This window comes from Pipistrellus kuhlii, unplaced genomic scaffold (genome assembly GCF_014108245.1).
Source record: "Pipistrellus kuhlii isolate mPipKuh1 unplaced genomic scaffold, mPipKuh1.p scaffold_m20_p_6, whole genome shotgun sequence".
Classification (NCBI taxonomy): domain Eukaryota; kingdom Metazoa; phylum Chordata; class Mammalia; order Chiroptera; family Vespertilionidae; genus Pipistrellus; species Pipistrellus kuhlii.
Window position 1 is genome coordinate 58,749,393 of NW_023425562.1, and position 25,027 is coordinate 58,774,419.

The 25,027-nt window shown below is 41.0% G+C and overlaps 2 protein-coding genes across 4 annotated transcripts; both read right to left on the reverse strand.

The window, feature by feature from the left end:
- Positions 1-3,637: 3,637 nt before the first annotated feature.
- TMEM230 (transmembrane protein 230) lies at positions 3,638-13,021 on the reverse strand. Of its 3 annotated transcripts, none has more exons than XM_036419750.2 (4): positions 12,869-13,021; positions 10,357-10,477; positions 8,414-8,536; positions 3,638-4,744 (listed from the first exon to the last, which is right to left on the reverse strand). In XM_036419750.2, exons 2-4 carry the CDS (start codon positions 10,453-10,455, stop codon positions 4,604-4,606), a joined length of 363 nt encoding a protein of 120 aa, XP_036275643.1. In that variant the 5' UTR covers positions 10,456-10,477; positions 12,869-13,021; the 3' UTR covers positions 3,638-4,603. The 3 variants fall into 3 exon arrangements, with proteins under 3 accessions (XP_036275643.1, XP_036275644.1, XP_036275645.1); XM_036419751.2 differs by having other exon boundaries at positions 12,913-12,968; XM_036419752.2 differs by lacking the exons at positions 10,357-10,477; positions 12,869-13,021 and adding an exon at positions 10,816-10,929.
- Positions 13,022-13,875: 854 nt separating this feature from the next.
- PCNA (proliferating cell nuclear antigen) lies at positions 13,876-22,730 on the reverse strand. The gene is made up of 6 exons (XM_036419749.2): positions 22,346-22,730; positions 19,847-19,944; positions 19,640-19,707; positions 18,382-18,576; positions 15,485-15,608; positions 13,876-15,196 (listed from the first exon to the last, which is right to left on the reverse strand). Exons 1-6 carry the CDS (start codon positions 22,564-22,566, stop codon positions 15,117-15,119), a joined length of 786 nt encoding a protein of 261 aa, XP_036275642.1. The 5' UTR covers positions 22,567-22,730; the 3' UTR covers positions 13,876-15,116.
- Positions 22,731-25,027: the final 2,297 nt, after the last annotated feature.

A 25,027-nucleotide genomic window follows, 5' to 3' on the forward strand; every position in this document is an offset into this window, starting at 1 on the left:
TCCACATATTTATGCATTCACTGGTTGATTCTTGTATGTCCCAGACTGGAGATTGAACCTGCAATCTTAGCTTATTGGGACAACACTCTAAACCAGCTACCTGGCCAAGGGCCACATTGTTTTATTTAATCCTCACAATTAATTACTTTATGAGGTAGGAACTGGTTTATGCAACTTTACAAAAGGAAACTGAGGCCCAAAAGGTAATTTGTCCAATAACTTGTAGCTAATACATAGTCTATGCCTTCCTACACTGGCACTAAACCATGACTGAATCATATATCTGTGAGACCAGGAGTCTAGGAGAGAAGCCTCAGGAAAGAAATATATATATACTAGAGGCCTGATGCAGGAAATTCATGCAAGAGTAGGCCTTCCCTGGCTGCTGGCATTGGCTTCCCTCTGGCACCCGGAACCTGGGGTTCCCTAGGAGCCCCAGCTTAGTCTGGAAGGTCATCCTGTCTAACTAGCATATTATGCGATTATTATAGATTTTTTCAGAGAGGAAGGGAAAGGGAGAAATAGAAACATCAATGCTGAAAGTCATTGATCTGATGCTTCCTGCATACCGCCCTGCTGTGGTTTGAGCCCACAACCTGGCATGTCTTGACCAGAAATCAAGTCGTGACCTCCTGGTTCATAGGTCAATTCTCAACCTCTGAGCCACACCATCCAGGCTCAGGAAAGGAATTTAGATAACAGAGCTAGGTAACTAATGTGACTTGATTTGGTTTATGACCCTTTGAAGGTCAGCAAAAAGTCAAGGCTATGATTATCCCTCTAGCAGCTTCTCTCACACCAGTAACAGGAGGTTCTTCTGGGCCAGCTAGCAGGAACATTGCATAACCTCAGAGGAGGGGACTCACAACTGGTTGTGAACTGAGCTCACTGTATTTGACTCACTGGGTTGCATCAACTCTAAAGAGTAGAAGGTCTGCCAGGCAAGTGAGAGGGTCATTTAGGAAAGTCTGAATCACATGGTACCAGCCCACGTGTCCACGCCTCACAGGAAGTGTCCTGGGATGGAAATGCACGGTTGGCTTTGGTTCCTCATTCAATAAACCTAAATGACCACAAGCACTAGGCCATCAGACACTTCGCCCTTAATGAAGAAAATTAACGTAAGGTTGGGAATGAAATTAACTAAGCAGTGGTGAGCAGTGCAGTGAACGGCAGAATTCTGCTCAGCCAAAGCCGCAGGCTACCTTGCTCCAGTTGGAGTCTCTCAGGAACAAAGAAAAGCCAAAAAATCAAGATAATGTGAACCATGCCATTTTTTAAAACAAAATGAAGGCCAACATATGTGGTCACTAGTTTGTAAACTCTGTTCTTCACTAGCCAAACCCTATCTTTCCTTGTTGTACCTTCAGCACTTGTCAGTTCTTGGCAGAAAGGAAGCAGTCAAAATGTGTCTGATCAGGCGAAGCCCATCCAGAGGCAATGGGTCTGGAACAGCCATCATAAGTAGAACAGCTGATGCGATGGGGGAGGACTTTTAGACTCGAGAGGCATAATTGTTGCAAATAAGAAAATCCTATAAGGCTAGGGCACATGGTTTGGCCAATACTATGAAGGCCAGAGTAGAGGGGAGGGAGAGAAAGCCACTTTTAGGTAAAATAAACATTTGGTGATTGACACTCATCCCTACTACCACAGTGCATACTCCCCTCCCACTTCTTTACTTGTACAGCCCCTACAGTCACTTGGCTTTCATACTTGGTAAGGCAACTCAGACTTTTCCAAAATTTGACTTGCAAATGTCCAACTTATTACCTAAGAATCTTACCCAACTCAGGGTTTTCCCAAACGACTAAAATGAAATAGAATACATAATGTAAGTGCTTGACACAACACTGGGCAAAAGGTTCAAGAAACATTCAATATTATTATGGAGGTCTAGATGTTTTTTCTTTAAAAATATATTTTTATTGATATCAGAGGGGAAAGGGGAGGGAGAGATAAAGAAACATCAGAGCTGAGAAAGAATCACTGATCAGCTACTTCCTGCACACCCCAACCCATGCCATGTGCCCTGACCGGGAAATTGAACTGTGACCTTTTGATTCATAGTTGATGCTCAACCACTGAGCCACACCAGCTGGGCTAGATGTTTTCTATAAAGCACCAGAATATACAACTGCTGTCTATGCATATTTACAGGGATTCTGATTTTGGCTTAATAAACAGTATACCTGTAACAATCCCAAATAGAATTATGAACCCAAATGTTTAAGTAGAATGAGGACATCCAAGAAGGAATTCATGCTCTAGGAATGATAAACTGTACTTATAATTTACTTTTAAAAGATGTGGCTGAAGCCCTAGTCAGTTTGGTTCAGTGGACAGAGCATTGGCCTGTGGACTAAATGGTACCAGGTTTGATTCTGGTCAAGGGCACGTACCTCAGTTGCAGGTTTGATCTCCAGCCCTGATCAGGGTGGTTAAGAGAGGCAACCAATCTATGTGTCTCTCTTGCATCGATTTCTCCCCGCCCTCCCACCCCCCAATTCCACTCTCTCTAAAAAAAAAAATCTATGGAAAAATATCCTCAGGTGAAATAAGTAAAATAAATAAAAATATAGCTGATCTCTGTGGATATAGAAAGACATACAAAATAGAATAGGTAGAACCTGATTGGCGTGGCTCAGTGGTTGAGCGTCAACCTATGAACCAGAAGGTCACAGTTCAATTCCAGGTCAGGGCAAATACCCTGGTTGTGGGTCAATCCCCAGGTATGGGATGTGCAGGAGGCCGCTGATCAATGATTCTCCCTCATCATTGATATTTCTCTCTCTCTTTCTCCATCTTCCTTCCTCTCTGAAATCAATTAAAAAACAGGTAGGAAAAAAAGAAATTATAAAACTCTACAATGGAAGACCATGTTTTTTTTTTTTTTTTTTTTAAAGGATATACACATACATACTTTGAATTTTTCTGAAAGGGTATACAAAAAACTTAATTAGATAACCTTGGGGAATGGTGGGGGCGCAAATGTTTACTCACCCCAACCAAATGCATACTTTCCACTTTATGTCCCTGTTGCATTCCCCCCATCCTTACAAATAGCGTCCTTCCCCTTATAAAAAAAAACCTTCTGGTCTGAGCTTTGCAAATACTGCCCAGGACAGAGCTTTATATATTTCCTCACATCTTCATTGCCAAGGCCCAAGAACTTTAATCAGACTAATGGATCACCAACCTACCCTCCCATTAACAAATGTATCTAAATCTTGGAGGCTGCTTCAGGTCACCCTCTTTGCCCCTCATTTCTTGAGTTCTAGTGTTTTTTTCCCATGTGCATTCTGTGGGTGATCTCATCCAGCCCCATGGTTTCTGGATATATTGGCCCAACACTGACTCCCAAATTTCTACCTCCAGCCTAGACTCCCTTCCTGTACTGCAAATGCCTTGTCAACAGCTCCTTTTGAATGTTAAGCAGACACCTAAACTTAACACACCCAAAGTTGAACTCATCCTCCCCAGTTAAATTTGCTCTACACAGAGTCCTCCAAAACCCAGCTAATAGCACTTCCAGGCCTCTAGTTGCCAATCCACAACCTCAGAGTAAAAGAATTACTGGAAAGCAGGCTGACCTACAATGCCAGTTATCTAAAAATAAAAGTAGTCCTGGGTATTGGGATCTAAGATATCATTTAATCATTAAAATGTTTTCTGAAATATGTTTAAAGTTAACTCATTTAAGTGTAGGATTTAGATTTAGACATTTTGTTTTGAACATAAATCACCTTTTGCAAACTAGGAAACAGAATCAAACTAAGGCAGTCTAGACCCCTAGGGATCCAGGCCAAATCTTGCAATCTTCAGAAGAAGGACATCATATACAAGGTGCTAACAATGGGGTTATAAACTCTTAACAACCACTTATCCACATTTATCCTTAGAAAACAGACAAAAGTCTAGTCCTTAAAGGCATGACATACAGAACATCTTAATCTATAAAGGACAGAATTACCCAAATTATATGGTGCCCAACTTGTGAGCCAGATCAGTACTGGCCAAGGAATGTGAACAGAATGTTTACATTTTGAAAACTTGCTCTGAGGTTTAAAATTCCTGATTGCTCTGAATAAGAAAACAAGTAAAAAATATTTCAGATGCACCCACACTAATATTTGATTTTGCCAAGGTCTTCCACTAGATCAGGGGGTAAGATACTTACATATTTTCAAAATAAATTATTTAGTAATAAGAAATTTGACATACTGCATTCTTCCATTTACCACAAGAACAAACTGATAATAAAGACTATTTAAAATAAATGCTCAACTCTAAAAAGGGTGGTTGCAACAACACTTCCCACTACAGAATAACCTCCCACTTTCTCCAATTAACATTGCTATTCTTCCAAGATACAGGTTCACTGGAAAAGCTTGTCAGCTTTTTGTCAGGGCCATTTGAAATATCAAGCATGCCCTAATTAGCTAATTGTAAGCTCTTAGGATGGACTCATAAAACATGGCTATTATTTTGTTAAGCATCTGCCACCAGCAGAATTCCTTAGCCCTAAGCTATAGTTTCTGCTCAGTATCTTAAAGCTGAGCTCAGTCCCATCTGACTCTGCCCCTCCGGGCTAAGGTAGGTGCTAGTCATCAAAGTCAGGAATGTCATCGTAGGAGTAACCCCTGTAGCCTTTGGATGCATAGTAAGCGATGCGCAGGTGGTAAAACCCTGGCAGGAACACCAGGATGCCAATGATCAAAACAGGAACGGCCCGATCTGCCCCCTGGTGGCAAAAGGAGGCAAACGCATTAGTACCACACAAGTTATAAAATTTAAAGTAACACATGATGAGCCCAATCCATAGATCAACATCTTATACTTTTCAGTGCATTTTCTTTGAATAGTACACTGCCTAGCAAAGGTTTTACATTTCTTTTTCTCCTGATTACCAATTGGAGAAAAACTGCAAAATACAAAAGATTACAAAGAAAATAAGTTATCCATGTTCATAAGATATTTTGGCTTATTTTCTCCTGCTCCTTCAGTAAAGTTTTTATTGTGAACACACCCTGTGCCTTGTTTTTGTCTCTTAAAACAAGGTATTGCCAAAATATTACCGAACGCTCTTCATCGTGCAGTAGGGAGGTGAAGTAGTCAAAGATACAAAATTCCAGTTATAAAAGAAGTCCCGAGCACGATGATTCCAGTTAAGAATGCTGTACTTGCCCTAACTGGTTTGGCTCAGGGGAGAGAGTGTCAGCCTGTGGACTGAAGGGTCCCAGGTTTGATTCCAGTCAAGGGCATGTCCTTGGTTGTGGGCACATCCTCAGTGTGAGGTATGCAGGAGGCAGCTAATCAATGTTTCTCGCTCTCATTGATGTTTCTAACTCTCTATCCCTCTGCCTTCCTCTCTGTAAAAAAAAAATCAATGATATATATATTAAAAAAAAAAAAAAAAAAGAATGCTGTACTCTATTAGTATACCTGAAAGCTGATGAGAGAGTAGATGTTAAAAGTTCTCATCAGCCGAGACCGGTTTGGCTCAATGGATAGAGCGTCGGCTTGGGGACTGAAGGTTCCCGAGTTCGATTCCGGTCAAGGGCATGTACCTTGGTTGCGGGCATATCACCAATGGGGGGTGTGCAAGAGGCAGCTGATCGATGACTTTCTCTCATTGATGTTTCTAACTCTAATTCTCTTTCTCCCTTCCTTTCTGTACAAAAATCAATAAAATATATATTAAAAAAAAAAAAAAAGTTCTCATCACACACAAAAAATGTATAACTATGTGTGGTGATGGATGTTAACTAGACTTATTGTGGTAATCTTTCACAATAAATACAAATACTGAATAATTATATTATACCCCTGGAATTAATATAATTGTTTTTTAAAAATATATTGGATTTAATATAAAATATCACATTGTAAACAATGCACTGATTTATTAGGTAAAACAGAATGACAGCACAATCACATGTAAAAGGTAAAAACAGCCGAGACCAGTTTGGCTCAATGGATAGAGCATCGGCTTGGGGACTGAAGGGTCCCGGGTTTGATTCCGGTCAAGGGCATGTACCTTGGTTGCGGGCATATCCCCAGTAGGGGGTGTGCAAGAGGCAGCTGATCGATGACTCTCTCTCATCGATGTTTCTAACTCTGTATCTCTCTCCCTTCCTCTCTGTACAAAATCAATAAAATATTAAAAAAAAAAAAGAAAAAAAAAAAGGTAAAAACAAAATGCTGATACCCAACACAGCACTTAGAGGCCCGAGCTCGGCTCGGAAAGATCTTCACTAGAAACAGAGGCAGCAGCAGCTTGAAACAGGCACAGACAGGAGTAGGAAGCTTAAGATAATATAAGGAAGGCAGAGCAACAGACTTATCTTGTGAACAAGAGTGAAGGACAAAGGGTCAAAAAGGTTCTGATGCTATGGAAACATGAGAGCAGGCCACAGGAACCTGAGAGGGACAGAAGGGCCGGGTATTTTAGGTGGAAAAGGCAACTTTAGAGGCATTTGTATGTTGCCTTGGCCCTGAGCTCCTAGGGAAACAGAACATGTCCCTAGTGCTGTGACTTCAATAACGAGCTGCTTGCCCCAACCCCATCACCTGGGCTGAATAGCTCATTGAAATCATGCCAGAGTCTGTTGCCCCAGTGGGCCCTCCTTATTAATGAGTGTGTAAAACGGGGAGCCACAGTGAGGCCTTGGAATAAAACCACAGGCTCCGGTGGGAAGAGGATTTCCGCCTTCCGCCCTGTGCTGGAGGTCCCTAAGGGAGAGGAGTTTAATGTTGCGGGGTCCCTTGAGGCTCTGCTCTGAGCTTATCAGCAAAGCCTTCTCTTTAGCCCTCCCCTCCCCTACCCTCCCCAGTAAGTCCTCAGAGTTCATGGAAAGGCCAACTGAGAGAGAGAAAAAGAAAAAAACCAAAAATGGAGGAAAGAAAGGGGCAGTGTCGTGTGTGTGTGTGTGTGTGTGTGTGTGTGTGTGTGTGTCCCCTCCCCCCGCAGGGCACTTGTTACCAGAGAGCCTGCCTCCTTATGCAAATTTTAGATAGAGGGTTTGTTCCTTAATCTGGAACAGCGATTCTCAAATAAGCAGCAGGCCTGCTCAAGAGGGGCTCTTGAGCCTTTCCAGGGATTTTGTCCAATATAAGCAGCCCCTAGTCCCTCCAAATGAAAATCTACATATAACGATAGAAATTCATGACAGGAGTGTTTTGTACAATGTCAACAATGTCAAAGGCAGAACAAAAAGCTAAAAATCCCTAGTCTGTGTGGAGCAGAAATCAAAACTATAGAATGATGGTTTTTTCTTCAGATTAAGAGTAAGGTTTCTTCCTCTCTCTCTCTTTTCTTTTTTTAAAAAATATATTCTATTGATTCTACACAGAGAGGAATTGAGAGGGATAGAGAGCTAGAAACGTCGATGAGAGAGATACACCCACCAGCCGCCTCAATTAAAAACAAACAAACAAACAAACAAGCAAACAGTGTTGGGAAATGGACAGATAGATGCAAAAAATGAAACTAGACCACCAACTTACACTAAACACAAAAATAAACTCAAAATGGATCAAGGACTTAAACATAAGATGGGAAACCATAAAAATACTAGAGGAATCCACAGGCAGCAAAATCTCAGACATGCCCAAGAAAAAAAAGAAAAAAGAAAAGAAAGAAAGAAATCTGTGTTAACAAATCCGCAAGGTGCTGAAACCAGTTTGGCTCAGTAGACAGAGCGTTGGCCTGCAGACTGAAAGCTCCCAGGTTTGATTCCGGTCAAGGGCATGTACCTGTGTTCCTTCCGCAGAGCAATGTGACCATAATCCCTCCGCACGGTTTGAAGAACAAACATGAATTATGGTCAGTGCAAATTCAGAACAACTTAGATGCTGTGCTTAAGTGTCTGTGTGCAGCCCAAGAACCAGCAAACACCACTTTAGGTTTCTAAGGTATGGTACTGAAGCTCATCAGGGACTGCAACCAAATCCCAATATAAGAAGGCGCCGATTCATGAGCTGAGAGTCCTCACTTGGTTAGTGGCCCCAGACTCTCACAAGCCTTACTCTCTCTCCCCAAGCAGACTAGAATGTCTATAGCACTGCAATGCTGCGATAACAGCGTTCTCCTCTGTTACAGACTTTATCATTCAAGAGTCCTCGAAGCCAGGCTTAGTTTTGCTGTGCCAAACTATGAGAGTGTAAAGAGTGCCCAACATTGCAGAAGAAAAATTCGCTGACCTGCCACCACCCACCTCAGAGGAACTGTGGGAGAAGTTTGTTGTTGCTCAAAGGAAGAATCATGTTTTGTTATCAGAGAACAAAATCTTTATAAAACAAAATCCTTTCCTTCTTTCTGCTGTGCTACTAGATTCGAATATAAAACAATAGAGCCCTGGTTCACATTTTAGAGGCCTCCTGGCAAATTCCCACAAACCCTTCAGCTTACCCCTTTGCTGATATAGCCCGCCAGCAGGAGGGAGCCTATGATGATGAGAAAGGTGCCAATCAAAAACAGTACTGTAGCAAGCGCAATGGCCTTATATGGAATCTTAGGAGGGCTTTTCTTAAACTGGAAGAGAAACAAAAAAAGACAAGAGCATTATGCAAATACTAGGGCTCATACTTTATTTTATTTAAAAAAATATATATTTTATTGATTTTTTTACAGAGAGGAAGGGAGAGGGATAGAGTTAGAAACATCGATGAGAGAGAAACCTCGATCAGCTACCTCCTGCACCCCCCCCACTGTGGATGTGCCCACAACCAAGGTATATGCCTTGACTGGAATCGAACCTGGGACCCTTCAGTCTGCAGGCCGACACTCTATCCACTGAGCCAAACCGGTTTTGGCTCAGGGCTGATACTTTAAAGCACATGTGTCAAACACAAGGCCCGCGGGCCAAATCCGTCCCGCCAGGCCTTGCAATGTGGCCCGCACCGCGCTGTCATCACTGCACTCCGCTGCGTTTCCATCACAATGACAGTTTATGTCTGTTCAGTAAACCATTCGGCCTGCGATTTAGGCTGGATTTTAGATTTTGGCCCCTTCTCTGATTGAGTTCGACACCCCTACTTTAAAGCAAGGAGGATAGTAAGAACCAATATGAATGCTTCATGTGTCTTGAAGTAGGCCTGACAGCCCAGTGAAGCTCTGGGAGAAAGGAAAGGGATAGGCAGGAGATGAAACTCTAATCACTGCTCTCCCAGCAGCCCCAGCAGAATGCTATTCTTTCTAGTTCTAGTCTCATTCCACAGATCATAAGAAAAATACTTTCTTACAAAACAAAAGGTACTTTATGGTTACTCATTGATTAGATATGTTTTTATTAAGTGCCAGTTACATGGAAGGCTGTACTGATCTACAGGGATTCCAAAGTGAACATCTGGAGAAGTTGTGTCAAATAGTAAGTAAAACAGAGTATTTATTAAGCTTGTACCTTGGAGAAGTAAATAAAATAAGTGATTTCTGGCTTTTACAGTGAAGTCAGCATACAGTCAAATCTTTTTAGAATCAGCTTTTTCTAAAGCATTAGTTGCCTGCCACCACCCACGTCAGAGGAACTGTGGGAGAAGCTGCCTGCCCCACGGGACAAGTAACCTGCCTTAACAATTCAATTCAAGGTTAAGATTGACAAACTTCCTAAGGTTTGGTTCATGGCTATATCTGACCTAACAGGCTGGAAACTTCCCAGATATACTAAAAAAACCCCCACAAAACAAAAAACCTTTCTCCTTTAAGTGTAGGTCCAAAGAGTACAAAGAATAATTGATTTGTTTATATTTAAAAGGGTGGCTGCCTGCTACTTCTTTCACCTAAAATACTCTCCTCTAAGGAGAAATGGGCAAAAGGAGATGCTACGCCATTAAGTATTTTATAAAAAATCATCAGGGTAGGGTACAAGCTTAATAAATACTTTGTTTTACTTATTGTTTGCCACCAAAAATACCTTTAATAAACTGGATCTGATGGCTTCAGGAAAGAGGAAGGAATTCCACAATCGGCTGGCTTTAGCAGCTAGTGTCTCCCTTAAAAGATGAACTGGTTTTGACGAAAGTGTAAACGAACTGATGACATAGCCTTTAAATTTTTTTTCTACTTAGCCAAACACAGTCTGATTATTTTTCAGATAAACTAAATAAAATTTGCAATTACTGGGCTTTGTCATTACAACTAAAAATTCTTAGGAAGGAACTGTATTTATATTGGTTTGAAAGAGCTCTGCCAAGATGATCCCTCCTCTGCAGGCTGTGGCTGAAAGGTGCTGGGTTTCTTTCTTGCTGCTCCCTCTATTCCTCAGGGACATTAGCAGAAACCTCTACTGACAGGTCTTCCTGCTAGCTCATCAGAAACAGAGCCAGCCAGTCTCATCAGCTCTCTTGTGCACTTACCTGAAGGTCAATGTAGCCATCATCTGTGCTGGAGAGTCTCGAGTATTTCACTTTACTACTGGGGATTCCAGCAGCCAGGTTGGTACGAGATGGCATCATAACACACTGACACAGCTACAGTCTGAAAACAAGGAAAACTGTTCATGTCTGCAAGCAACATCCATGTTTTATATAGCCCATAAATTCAGGCCTCTCAGATGCAGTGATTTGGAGTGCGGGGCTGTGATGACATACTAGCAACTGGCAATTTAGGCTCTGCTGCTCTTAGAACCCGACCTTCTTTTGATAAAATGAAAATAGCCTCATTATTTATCCACTCTGGTTTTCCTGTTAGAATGAAAGTCCAGACAATGACCAAGAACCAGAACGCATATGTACCTTGCCACCAACATTCCCCTGCCTCCTAATTTTTCCGAAGCCATACAGGGTGGAAGAGTAATGATTCAAGTCCAAGTCTACCTGAAGGTCAATGTAGCCATCATCTATGCTGGAGAATCTTGAGTACTTCATTTTACTACTGGGGATTCCAGTAGCCAGGATGGTATAAGGTAGTATCATTTGGACTTATGCAAAGTTCAAATTTTCAACCATTCTGCTATAGTACTGTTTGCCTCTTGTCTCTGCTTCAGAAAAAAGCAAGAGGCGCATATACTCAAGTGATTCTCATATTTGCTAGGGAGGAAGGAGAGAGAGAGGGGGGGGGGAGAATAGAATACACTCATATCTATATTTTGCTTATTTCCCCCCTGATGAATATCATGCTGTTAATGCAAAGAATTTGTAAAGCTTCTTGTAAATTTGGATAAACTCATGGCAATCAGTACTGTACCAGTGACTTCTGATTTGCCTATCTCTCTGCCCACTCAAGCAGTGAAAGTAGTGATTTCATTTTCCAGATTACTTCTATAATTACATTTTAAAATAATCATGGCCATTTTGTCAGTGGTTTAAGAGAGAGTAGATAAGATTTAAAAATAATGACATTTAAGGAACATTTGAGATATTGCTCCCCTGCCTATGTAGTCAGTTTTAGCTCAAATAAACTCTTACAAATTAAAAAAAGACATTTGAGCCCTGGCCAGCATGGCTCAGTGGTTGGAGTGTCAGCCCAAGAACTGAAGGATCTCAGGTTCAATTCCCAGTCCAGGGCCCGTGCCTAAGTTGAAGGTTCCATCCCGCCCTGGTTCTGGCCCCCCACTGTGGGAGGCAATCTATCAATGTGTCTCTGTCCCATCTATGTCTCTCTCTCTCCCCCCTCCCTTCCACTCTCTATAGAGAATAAATGGAAAAAAAATATCCTCTGGTGAAGATTAGGAGAGAGAAAAAAAAAAGACAATAAAATTGAAAAACATTTGTATACTTTTCCTCCATAAAACCAGTTATATATATATATACATACATACATATACATATGTGTATATATATATATTTTATTATAAAGCTATTTCATTTCTTTTAAAAGATAAAACTAGCTATTTCAATAAACACACAAAGAAGCAAAGCCTGGCCTTCCTCTGGTATGACACTTTACAAATAATCATTATAGTAATGGCAGTAAATAATTACAGGTTAGGTGCATTGTATGTTCTTAATCCCAGTTATTAGTGAGTTATGTTAAATGGCCTCAATTCAACCTAAACTAAGTAGCTTTATAAAGGAATTGGTGCTAAAGGCTCATATCCCTTTTTATTATCGATAATTACATACTGCTGCAAATATCAAGTACTGAAAAAAAAAATGCTAGCTTATATGCCACCCTAAAAGGTGTTAAATAACAAAATTCAACTAGTTTGAAGATCTAATTGGCTTTATTACTCAAGTGGTGAAACAGACGCATCCCATATAGCAGCTGAAAGGGAGTGCTGATGAGTTGTACACAATGGAAGGTTTTTACCGCAGAAAGAGGGGACTCAAACTGCAGGGAGGTTAAGTTTTGGTCTGTTACTCCATTTGGCCTATTGTTGATTTTATTAACAAATGGTTGAACTGAATCAAATACTAGGTTTTTAAATGTTGCGATCCGAATACTTGATGTATGTGGGGGTTTAGGAGGGCACCTGATCATCTCTGATTTGTATTAGTCAAAGTTTATGTGCTCCACCATTAACTACAAATTCATACACCCGCAACAAAACAAAAAAGCGCAGGCCGTGAGGGAGAGAAGTAAGTATTCTAAGAGGGAAAAGGAAATACGGGAATCGATGTTTTCAAAGTTCCCTACAGGGTTTTTCCCAACTCCAACGCAGCCCCTCAAAGTTGCAGTCATCTTAAAAGCGTCAGCAGTGCCTGGCACGCCGCGCCTGCACACACACTCCTTTCCAGCCAGTCCCCGGACCTCACCAGGAAGAGAAGTAAGAACCCACACGAATTTAGCCCGAAAACAAACAAAACCGGTTTCTGGACAGAGGCCAGCGGTGCGGAGGGCTCGGGGCTGGACACAGCGGGGAGCCGTCTCCGCGCCGCCGGGAGCCTCAGGACCACGCCCGCCCCGCCCGCCGTGCGCACCCCTTACCGGAGCGCCGTGCCCAGCCGTCCGCGCGTCCACTGCCCGCTCGCCGTGGCCAGCGGAGATGCTCATGACACGCCTCACCTAACTGCCGCCGGCCCCACCCCGCCCACACCGGAAACCGCGGACAGGAAGGCGGCGCCGCGGAAGTGGCGTCACCGGGAGCGCCGCTCTCCATCCGCTTTCCGGAAACACCTTTCCAGCCCTGCGCATGGTCCGGCCTGGGCTTGCAGCCGGCCACCCCCACACCGCCTGCCGGGCCCTGGACCAACCATCTTTATTGGCCCCTCAGGTAGTGGCGTCCCCTCCCCCGAAGGGGCCGAAGCAGGTCCTGGTCGGACCTGAGCTGCTGGGCCAAGTGCCCAGGGCAGCCACCCTTCCAAGGGGGCGAGTTGTAGTCTTTGCCAGTTATTACTACCTCACAGCTTCGCGCCCCTACTCTTGTTGTCTCCCTCTCGTAGGCCAGTGGTGGCAAACACATTAATCAACAGAGCAAAATATCAACAGTACGACTGAAATTTCTTTTGAGCCGAAAACCGACTAATGCGCATGGGCCACGAAGTTTCAATTGCACTGTACACACGTGTTTTGTGGAAGAGCCACACTCAAGGGGCCAAAGAGCCGCAGTTTGCCAACCATTGTCCTAGGCCAGTGTTTCCCAACCTTCTCTCATGATGAGAATCACCTGGTGGAGTTGTTAAAACACTGATTCCCGGATCCCAACTAAGAAGTGCTAAACTAGAATTTTTGGGAACATATAGGTAAAATTGTATACTTAACTAGTGCTCTAAGACAGATTTTATATACAGAGCACTAAGTTAGGTATGCAATTTTACCTATATGTTCCCAAAAATTCTAGTTTAGCACGTCTTAGTTGGGATCCGGGAATCTGTGTTTTAACAACTCCACCAGGTGATTCTCATCATGAGAGAAGGTTGGGAAACACTGTCCTAGGCTATCCGGCCTTGCCCAGGTAAGAGAGGTCTGCCCACAGAAATATTTTGCCACACGCGAAACTTTTAAATGTCAACTTTATTAAGGTATAATTTACATAAAAGTACAATGGATGAGGTTTAACAAATTCGGTCTTGGGATCATCCATCACCTGTCTAGATAAAACATTTTCATCACTCGAAAAAAAACGCCATCAGGCTCCCTTGCTGCCAATCTCCTTCCACCCAGGCACATAAGGTAATGGTTACCCACCGGATACAGTGAGTTCTGAAGTCCAATCACTAGAACTCAAGTCCAGGTACAACAAAGAAACCAGTTATTTAATCCAAACATAATGGGGAAAAGGAATGTAATAAAACAGCCTTCAGTATGTAGGATGCCAATTTGTGATCTTGTAAACACAATTACTGGGAATGTTTAAATAGCCTGTTTCACAACTACTGGGCCTTTTCACTTTCTCGGTTGAACCCAACACCCTTAAGAGATAAGCCATGTTCATCCTTTACACTAGGATAAGTCTCAAATAAAGCTATTTATACTAGAGAAAAATTTTTTTGCAAACATACTCCTTGGGCCCCATCACAAACATAGTAATTCTTATGTCTTGTAAAGTTTCCTAGGCTAAAGAAACACCGCCCTGTAACAATTCTAGTCTTATAAACCGACCTTTGAGTATAGTAGGTTTCTGAAAAAGTATTAGTATAGTATTTGTTTGTTTACAAAAAAAGTATTTGTTTACAAAAAAAGACAAAAAAATGAAGCATAGAATTTGTTCTCCCATTCATTTCTTTAGTTCAAGTGAAAATACAAAAATAAATTTGACAACTGAATCTTCACAAATATCTTGTTACCTAACAGCATTTGGAGTGCTTTTTATGGCTATACCTAATGTATTTGTATCTGGCTGCTCTAGATTGAAAAAAATATATATAACATTTACACAAAAAAGGTAGCACTAATTGTGAATTCCCTAGTCAAGGTTCAAATGAAGGCACTGTCCTGTGATATCAAACTTCTAAGATGAAAACATTAAAACTGATTAATAGTCAAAACCCTTTGTTATAAAAATCCTAAAAACTATTTCTATATAAGGCAGAGTAGTTCTAGGTTAATAAGACCAGATTTGACTTGAGACTATGCTTTAAATTGTAAAGAATGGAAAATAGGTTATTTACAGAAAACATTATCTACATATGTACTCAGGTACAAATTTGGTGACAAAAGAGACTTGTAAAAGCATTTTGAAATCTCAGAAGCAGTTCTCAAAGAGCTGTTTTGTTTTCTTGGATTTTAAAACCGCTTAAGATCCTTCTTCATCCTCGATCTTGGGAGCCAGATAGTACTTTAAATGTCCCATATCAGCAATTTTATACTCTACAACTGAAAGAAGACAGGAACATTGGATTAATTACTGAGATGTACTGCACACATACCTACAAAACAAGATTTAGCCCTTGTTTGGCTCAGTGGATAGCACATCTGCCTTTAGACCAAACGGTCCCTGGTTGATTCCCAGTCAGGGCAGCACATGCCTGGTTGTGGGCTCTATCCCCAGTGGAGGGGGTGCAGGAGGCAGCCAATCAGTGATTCTCTCATTGATGTTTCTCTCTCTTTCCCTCTCTGAAGTCAATAAAAGTATATTAAAAACAAGATTTAACAAATTCTTACCAAGGGGTACATCTGCAGACATACTGAGTGTTACTGTAGGAGAGAGTGGAGTAGCTTTTGTAAAGAAGTTCAGATATCTCAGTGCAAAAGTTAGCTGGACTGGCTCATTCATCTCTATGGCAACCTAAGGGGAAAAAGCAAATGATTCATTATAATGAAAAAAAAAGAAAAAAAAAAAAAAAAGTAAAGTTACAACATTTTAATAATATATATACTTATTACATGGGAGGGTGATATGAAACTAATTTAGAAAATAGGTCAATAAACCAAAACAACTATTTAGCTTGTCTTTCTGTATATGAGCCAAATCTCAGATAACCAAATTAGGTAATAAGAGCATTTATTTATGGAAGTATCTCTAGAAAATAAACCAGCAAATAAAGGAATGAAATATATTAATATATTAAAACTCTGCAAAACATATGACTTAATGAACCTAGACATTGACTATTTATAGATGCTAAAAATCACAAAAAGGTATTCAGATACCCCATGACTCCTACCAGAAGTACACACCACCATCTATTAAGTATTCTTGCTCTCCTACCCCTAAAACAAAGACACCCTGAATATCAAGCCTCAAGAGCTGTAGCTACTAATTTATAGGAAATAGGAGGTGGAGGAACATATTAATTGATATAAGGAATTGGCAAAATTCAGACTCTGTGAAGCTCAATGATAAATGACCTAGTTTTTTTCAACAAGTCAAATTGCAATGGAGAGGCAAAAACAAATTGGAAAACCAATGGATTGAGAACAACTAAAATGCAATGTTATATACCTTCTTAAAATTTTGATTCAAGCAGGTTGGACATGACCAAGGAAATAGGAACAACAAAAACTGCCTTAATATTGAATAATTTTCTTATAGTATGTGGTAAAGTTTAATGTTTATACTTCAAGTATAATAGTATTAAAATGTTTACAGATGAAATAATGTTAGAAAATTTAAAAAATCAAAGTTGGAAACGGAGTGAAATGTAATTTAGGAGACAGATAAAAGTTGCAATTTGTCCCTATGGTTTTGCTATTTAATAGACTTTTAAAAAGTATTTAGACTGGCACTAGAGGAATGCTGACCTGAGAGATTCCCCTTGAAGTTTAAACAATTTTGAACAGCTCTAACTCAAAGGATTCCCTGCTCAATGAATAAACATGCCTGAGATCCACATATTAAAACATCTAAAGAATCTTCCTGCTCATTATTAAAGAATCCATAACAGATATTACTACCAAATTCATGTTGCAGAGAGAATACATGAAGGTGCATTACCATGATGTGCATTGAAATTATGGTTATAAGCCTATCTAGGTGTATACATAATATGTTCATTTAGTGTGGGAGTGTTTTTATACTGACTTAAGAATAAATGTGAGCCCTGGCTAGGAAGTTCAGTTGGTTAGAGAATCCTCTAAGGTTGCAAGTTTAATCCCCAGTCAGGGCACATACAAGAATCAACCAAGAAATGTACAACCACGGAAAAACAAATCAATGTCCCACTCCCTTAAAAAAATAAATTAAAAAAATAAATCTGAAATAAATTAGTAAAAATCAATCCTTTTATTTTCTTATGTATTGTCAGCTTTATTGCTGGACATTCAATATTAAAAATAAAGAAGTCTTTATTTAAATGGAGTTTACCTTCATTTAATCTGTGAACTGACTGCTCAAGCAAGGGACAAGAAAATACCTAATCTTTACTATAAACTTACAATATGCCAGATACTGTGTTAAGCACTTTGAATGTTACTTAATTCTAATAATCTTGAGTTTAGGCCCTTTAATTGTTCTTGATTTACAGTTAACTTGTTCACAGGCTAGCAAGTTTTATTTCAGTACAATTACCAAATTTTAGTTTATAATGCTCTAATAATAATACACCTGATTACAGGAAAACCTTATTTTAAGGACATTTAGGAAATAGTGTTAATTTTTGGTTAAATGTGGATTATACAGGAGCTCCTAGCAGCTAGATTTTTATCCCTCATTAGATCGTTCTATTGAGGTATCCTATGCGGAATTACTTGATAAAAGCAGAGTAAATACCACCAGAAACCTAAAGGTTAGACACCTAGCCTCTCAATCCTATTCTTAACACGTAAAGTGCCCAGTCAGCCACCGGTGACTGCCACTATCCTTTCCGTTCAGAAGACAAAACAGGCTATGCGTTTAACGTGTTAAGACTATGTGTGGGTTTGATACACCAGCACATTGTTCACATTGAATTTGCGTTCCCTGCTTACAAATTATAAATTACAATAGATGGCACTTATAAATCACTTGCAAATTTCAACAATATCTTCCACTTTTTTACAAATTGTAAAAATGCAATTTTGTCTATTTTCCTTTCGAGTTTTCTCTAATTTTTAGTATTTATCTTGCTATAGAGAATGTTTATCATGTCCCTCCTCCCCCTTTAATGTTAAAACTGAATCCCCAGTGTTATGGTATTCAGAAGTGGGGCCTTCATGAATAGGATTATGACCTTATGAGAGACCTCAGCCCGGCTGGTATGGTTCAGTGGTTGAGCATCAACCTATGAAACAGGTGGTCACAGTTCGATTTCCAGTCAGAGCACACTTGCCTGAGGTTACAGGCTAGATCCCCAGTAGGAGGTGTATAGGAGGAAGCCAATCAAAGATTCTCATCATTGATGTTTCTACCTCTCTGAAATAGAGTAAAAAGAAAAGACCCTAGAAAGCTCCCTTGCCCTATGAATCGAGAAGTAGGTGCTCACCAGACACCAATTATGCCAGCCTCCAAAACTGTGGGAAATAAAATTTCATTGCTTATAAGCAATCAGGTTTATGGTATTTTATACCAGCCCACACAGACTAACCCAATATTAAGCAGTGTTGTAATTCTCTTCAAAATATTTTATTTTAAAATTACTTACAGCTTCCTCTTCTTTATCGACATTACTTGTTTGTGACAACTTAATATTTCCGTTTCCAAGTTCCCCACTGGCAGAGAATTTCACTCCATCTTTTGCACAAGAAATTACAACAGCATCTCCAATATGACTGAGATCTCGGCATATACGTGCAAATTCACCAGAAGGCATCTTTACTACACAGCTATACTCCTGTTCCTATAAAACAAAATGAAACACAAAAATCCTTAAAGATCAATTACTGGGAATTAAAGATTTGGTAGGTATCATCTCTTCCTTAAGAATCAACATCTAAAGGAGAACTCAGAATTATGTTGGAACTTATTGTGACTTAAAGCACTGTAACCACTCAAAAAAGAAAGGCAGATCTGAAACAAGTACGTTATAAGAATAACTATAAGAAAACAAAGTAGAGCTTAAACCTTTTAACAGTAAAATCCAGGGAAGTAGAGCTTCCCCAAATCATCTATCCTCCAGGGCTAAATCAAGAAGATATTAGAGCCGGCCTGCAAGTCTTAGTGGCTGAACGTGTACCTATGAACCAGGAGGTCACAGTTCCATTCCAGGTCAGGGCACATGCCTGGGTTGTGGGCTCAATCACCAGTGTGGGGCATGCAGGTGGCAGCCGATAAATGATTCTTTCTCATCATTGATATTTTTCTATTTCTCTTTCCTCACCCTGTCCCCTCTGAAATCAATATATATATATATATTTGTTTTAAAAAGAGGACATTAGCCAAAACCGGTTTGGCTCAATGGATAGAGTGTCAGCTTGGGGACTGAAGGGTCCCAGGTTCAATTCCGGTCAAGGGCATGTACCTTGGTTGCGGGCATATCCCCAGTAGGCGGTGTGCAAGAGGCAGCTGATTGATGACTCTCTCTCATCGATGTTTCTAACTAGTATCTCTCTCCCTTCCTTTCTGTACAAAATCAATAAAATATATTTATTAAAAAAAAAGGACATTAGACTATGGCATAAGAACAACGAATGTGCAGCGTGACCAGACAAGAGAATTTTCCAACACTACCTCTCTCCTTTAATGTTGATAAACATAATCTAATAAACTTTTGCCCCTTGGTTCTAAAATCTAATCTTAATACTCAGCAACAATGAAGTCAACCAATGGTCCATTTTTTTGAGTACTGTAACTCCATTTTGGAATATGCACCAGCAGATACATAGTTGTTAGGAAGTAGGCTTTATATTAACATATCTTAGGTAGCTATCATGTACAGTACATTCAATCAAACTGATACTCACTGGAATTCCAAGTTGTTCAACATCCAAATCCATTAACTTCATTTCATAGTCTGAAACCTTTTCTTGGTCTACCAAAAGAAAGCAAACATTATTGAAGAAAAGCATTAAGCCTCAAAAAACATTATTTTCAATTTCTCAGAACTTTGAAAATACTGATGTTGCGTTTTAGTTTTCTTCAGGATAAGTCAGTAGAAGAGTATAACCTACTTGGAGCTTCAAACACGAGTGCCAAGGTGTCTGCATTATCTTCAGCCCTTAGGGTAATGATGTCTTCATTGCCAGCACATTTTAGTATCTTGGACATGCTAGAACAGAGAAGACACAGGATTTAAGATTGATGTACAAGAATAGGAAAAGCCTCTTTTTTCATTGCTACAGCCTTCCACAATTTATGAGCAACACCTGGTAATTAAAATCCAGAATTGTTAGCTCCTCTGATTCAAACAGTCCCTCTGTTCAAACTACAACACAAGTTACTTTTCAAGGCTACATTTTTGTATAACCCTCCTCCTTGTTTTTTTTTTTTTACAACTCAGGGATAATAGAAAGTCCTACCCCCACTCTTTAAAAAAAGCTACTTTTGAACTCTTCATAACTTTTACTCTAAGAATAGTTTGCAGGCTTTGAAAAAATTGCCGAAACCAGTTTGGCTCAGTGTAGAGCTTCCGCCTTTGGACTGAAAGGTCCCAGTTTTGATTCTGGTCAAGAGCATATGCCTTGGTTGTGGGCACATCCCCAGTGGGGGGTGTGCAAGAGGCAGCTGGTCGATGTTTCTCTCTCATCGACATTTCTAGCTATCTCTCTCCCTTCCTCTGTAAAAAATCAATAAAATATATATACAAAAAAAAAAAAAAAGAAAAATAAGACACCTCCCTAGGAAATCTCTCCTGATTGTCTCCTAAATAACTAACTACAAACCTGGAAGCCTGCTCAATTTCAACCTCCAAACTCCCCTCCCTTTCTTGTCACCTAGCAACAGCAACCATTACCCTTCAAAAGAGCAGCTGCAGTTTATTTCTTGTCCTTGTATTAATTAGCAATACACCCACACTTTCCCTTCTGGAAAGTAAATTAAACTCTCTATACATATCTCTTCTTTTAGTTGCAAACTCTTTCACATCCCGAATCACCTGGCCAAAAGCCTAACAATCCACACCATGTTAAGATGGTTAGAGTTTAAGCCATTAAACAAGGAGTTATCATTTTTAACCATTAGGCTGAAGAATGGGCAAGTTAAGTAAATGTGCTCCAGGATGACCCGTAAACCGGTCCAGCCACTTTGGAATGCAATCTGGCAGCTTGCCACCAATAATTTCCACTTTCAAATATAAATGAAAAAAAAAAAAAAGCAGTATATTCTGAATTGCAAATCCTCTTAGTGGCTAAGTTACTGGACCACGACGACCATTAAAACAATATGCTACTATTAAAAGACATGGCATGCTCTGTTAGACAGGCCCCTCAGTCAGTGGGAGGGAGCTGTTCCTAACCTTGATTCTTGTCTTTTCATATAAATGAATTTATATGAGACCTTGGCTGTGTTGTAAAAAGCCAATTTATTTAATGCATGCACCTTTATTGAAAAAGCAAAGCAGGCAAATACTTCTGGCTTATGAAGCGCAGATGGGCTCTCAGCTAATCTGAAGAGGGAGCCAGGTAGGGTATTTACCTTCCTGTCTATAGGTATTCCTTTACTGGAATATTCTGGCATAGATTAATTCTCGAGGATCCTTTTTATTTTCTTGTGACCTTCTCAGAATTCATAAGAAGCACCTGGCAACTTTATCTTGCCAAACTTTGAGATGCTAGCTTCTCTGCTTAGGGAATAAAACTGCCGTTTTTTTTCTTTTCTTTTTCTCTCCCTTACAGCATTCTCTCATTAGGGAGCTTTTTAACCATTTTCTCTCAATTACCCTTGGCTGGTGAAGGTAATGGCTGGTTATTTACAAGCTGGTTGTAAATTGCCCAGAGTGTTTCGCCTTAAAGTTTCAACTTTACCCATTTTCCCTGCCCTAGAATCCTGCAACAGCATGTAGAATGGGTTTATATTTCTCATAAGGTTTTAAAACTTTAAGCACGTATATATACTAGATAGCGATCAAAAAGTTGCAAGCCACTGCCCTGGAGAAATCTTTTCTCAAGTTGAAGAGGGTGATCACTACAACTTAGTAATAGAAGACCAGAAATAAGTTATTGTTCCTTAAATAAGGAGACAGGTAGGGAACACTATAAAGCAGTTAAAGTTATCCAAGACGGGGGATGGGCGAAGGCGGGCTAGGAGGGGAGTCAACGGGGATAAAAAGAAAACATATGTAATTCTTTCAACATTAAAACTTAAAAAAATAAGTAAAATAAAGTCATCCATGACCATGGTTTCCCAGTCAAGGCCACCGGCACCTAATGACCAAAAGAGCTCCAAAAAAGAGTCTTCCTAGCAGCCCGGGGAAGCCCGTCATTTTCCCGCCACCGCCCGCTTTGTGACAGTGGCGCGGAAAAAGCGAGTTCCCGCCTCGGCCAGCGCGGGCTTTCGGCACCGCGCGCTCCGCTGGTCCCGCCCCCAGGCACAGCAGACCAATGCGAAGGCGGAATGGCCCACACCAGCCAATGAGAGGCCAGCTCAGAAAAGCTCCCGCCAAGAGGGGGAGGGAATGGGAGTGAGGAGTTGAGAGGACCAAGGCCTGGTTCCCCCACCGCTCCCGGGCTCACCTGGTGAGGTTCACGCCCATGGCCAGGTTGCGGTCGCAGCGGTACGTGTCGAAGCCCTCGGACCGCAGGGTGAGCTGCACCAAAGAGACGTGGGACGAGTCCATGCTCTGCAGGTTCACGCCACTCGAGCTGATGTCCCAGCAGGCCTCATTGATGAGGTCCTTCAGCGCCTCCAGCACCTTTTTCAGGATGGAGCCCTGGACCAGGCGCGCTTCGAACATGGTGGCGGAGTCTCAACGACGCGGCTAGAGACGAAGTGAAGAAGGAGGAGTAGCCGGCTACCACAGCGGGGAGAGCCTGAGACCTACGACGATCACCAGAACGCTCCGCTCGCAACCGTTTAATACCGCCGGGCCTGCGTTCGTGCACTCCCCGCCTCTGCGTCCCGTAATCGTACGTCACCACGCTGCCCCGCCCACCCCTGGGCGGGAGGTTCCAGGACTAATCGTGTGCCTAGTTCGCGCTAAGCCCGCCCCCCTTGGACGCCCATTGGAGGGTGAGAGTGAGGGAGTAAGAGAGGGAGGGATAGGAACGCTGCGCCTCCGCCTCCGGGGCGGGCGGAACGTCGTCCGGGAGGATTGCCAGCCTTTTAGTCAATGCGGGGCCTGAACGCTGGACAAGCCCGGGCAGCACTGAGGCTCAGGCCCGGGGTCCACGGGCTCCAGTTTTGTGTTGCCTCCGAGCACCCTCCCTGCTTCGGGGATAGAGAGTTGCTCGCTCCTATCGGGAGGGAAAGACGCCTTGTAGCCTGAAGAAAACATTTGCTTTAAGTGTGCACTTTACTTTTGCTATCGTAGAAGTGATGTGGACCTAAAAGTCAAACGATGTAAGATGTACAGTTATGATAACATTCTCAGCTCCCACCACCATCCCCACCACCATCTCTTTAAAACCCTCACACACACACATACACACACACAGCTCGTATCACAATCATTTCTGTATACTGCTTTCTAAGCTGCTTTTTCTATAAGTACACGTTTTTATTTAAAAAAACAAAACAAAACTGGGTTCGTACCGTTAACACTTCTGCTATGTACTTAATAAGGTAATTTTATGTCATACAACTTTTTAATGAATACCTTTTAAAAAGACGGAGAAACAGGCATACATCAGAGATAACTGCGGTTCCTTCCATTCCACTGCAATAAAGCCAGAAAGGCAGCCAAGAGTGACTTTTTTGCTGGTAGAGGGATGGTTTTGCCACCCCTGTGGAAGACAATCAAGCGAATCTCAATAAAGCATATCTGTATTTTAGGGTTGCAACCCAATTTTCCAATTTCTTGTCATTACAGACACCTTTGGACACGTAGGTCGTTTTTCAAGATCAACTTCTTGAACTAGCATTGCTGGGTGGAAGAGTATACACATTAAATATTTGATTATTGTTTTTTTATTTCTTATACTTGGAAGTATTACATATTCCCTCTCCCCCTTTTCCTTCCATTGACTCCCTCCAGCCCTCTGCCCCAGGCCTTCACCTATTGTCTGTTTATGGGTTATGCATATATGCATACAAGGTCCTTGGCTGATTACCTCCCCACCCTGATTCCGCACTCTGTTCCATGTTTCAATGTCTCTGGATTTGGATTCACTCTGTTCATTTTATTTTTATTTTTTTAGATTCCACATAAGAATGAGATATGATATTTGTCTTTCTCTGACTTATTTCACTTAGCATGATATTCTCCAGGTCCCTCCATGCTGTCTGAAAAGGTAAGAAATTCTTTTTTTACTGCTGCATACTCTTCCATGGCATAAATATACCATAGCTTTTTTATCCACATGGCTACTGATGGGCACTGGGGATATTTCCAGGTCTTAGCTGTTGTAAATTGTGCTGCTATGAACACAGCAGTGCATACATTCTTTCTGACTGGTGTTATAGGTTTCTTTCTTTTTTTAAAATTTAAATTCTTTATTGTTTAAATGTTTCAGGTTTCTTAGGATATATTCCTAGAAGTGGGGTCACTGGGTCAAATGACAGTTCCATATTTAATTTTTTGAGGAAAATCCATACTGTTTTCCATAGTGACTGCCAGTCTGCATTCCCACCAGCAGTGTACTCGTCACCAGCACTTGTCATTTGTTGACTTGTTGATGGTAGCCATCTGACAGGTGTGAGGTGATTGATACCTTATTGCTGTTTTAATTTCAATCTCTCTGATGATCAGTGACTTTGAGCATTTTTTCATATGTCTCTTGGCCATCGGCATATTCACTTTGGAGAAGTGTCTATTTAGGTTCTTTGCCCATTTTTTAAGTGGATTGTTTGTCTTCCTTTTGTTAAACTGTATGAGTTCCTTATATTTTTGGATATTAAACCTTTATCAGATATATCATTGCCAAATATGTTCTCCGATACAGTAGGCTCCCTTTTTTGTTGTTGATGGTTTCTTTTGCTGCTTTTGCTGTGCAGAAGCTTTCTATGTTGATGTAGTGCCATTTGTTTATCTTCTCCTTTGTTTCCTTTGCCCTAGGATATGTATCTGTAAACAAAATATTTTATTATTGTTGCTAAATTGAACTCTAAAGATTGCAATTTACTGTATTTTTCGGACCATAAGACGCACTTTTTCCCCCCCAGAAGTGGGGGGAAAAAGTCCCTGCATCTTATGGTCCAAATATAGCCTACACATATACTTAAAAAAAAAAGTTTTTTTACTTGCCTGGCTCTGTGTG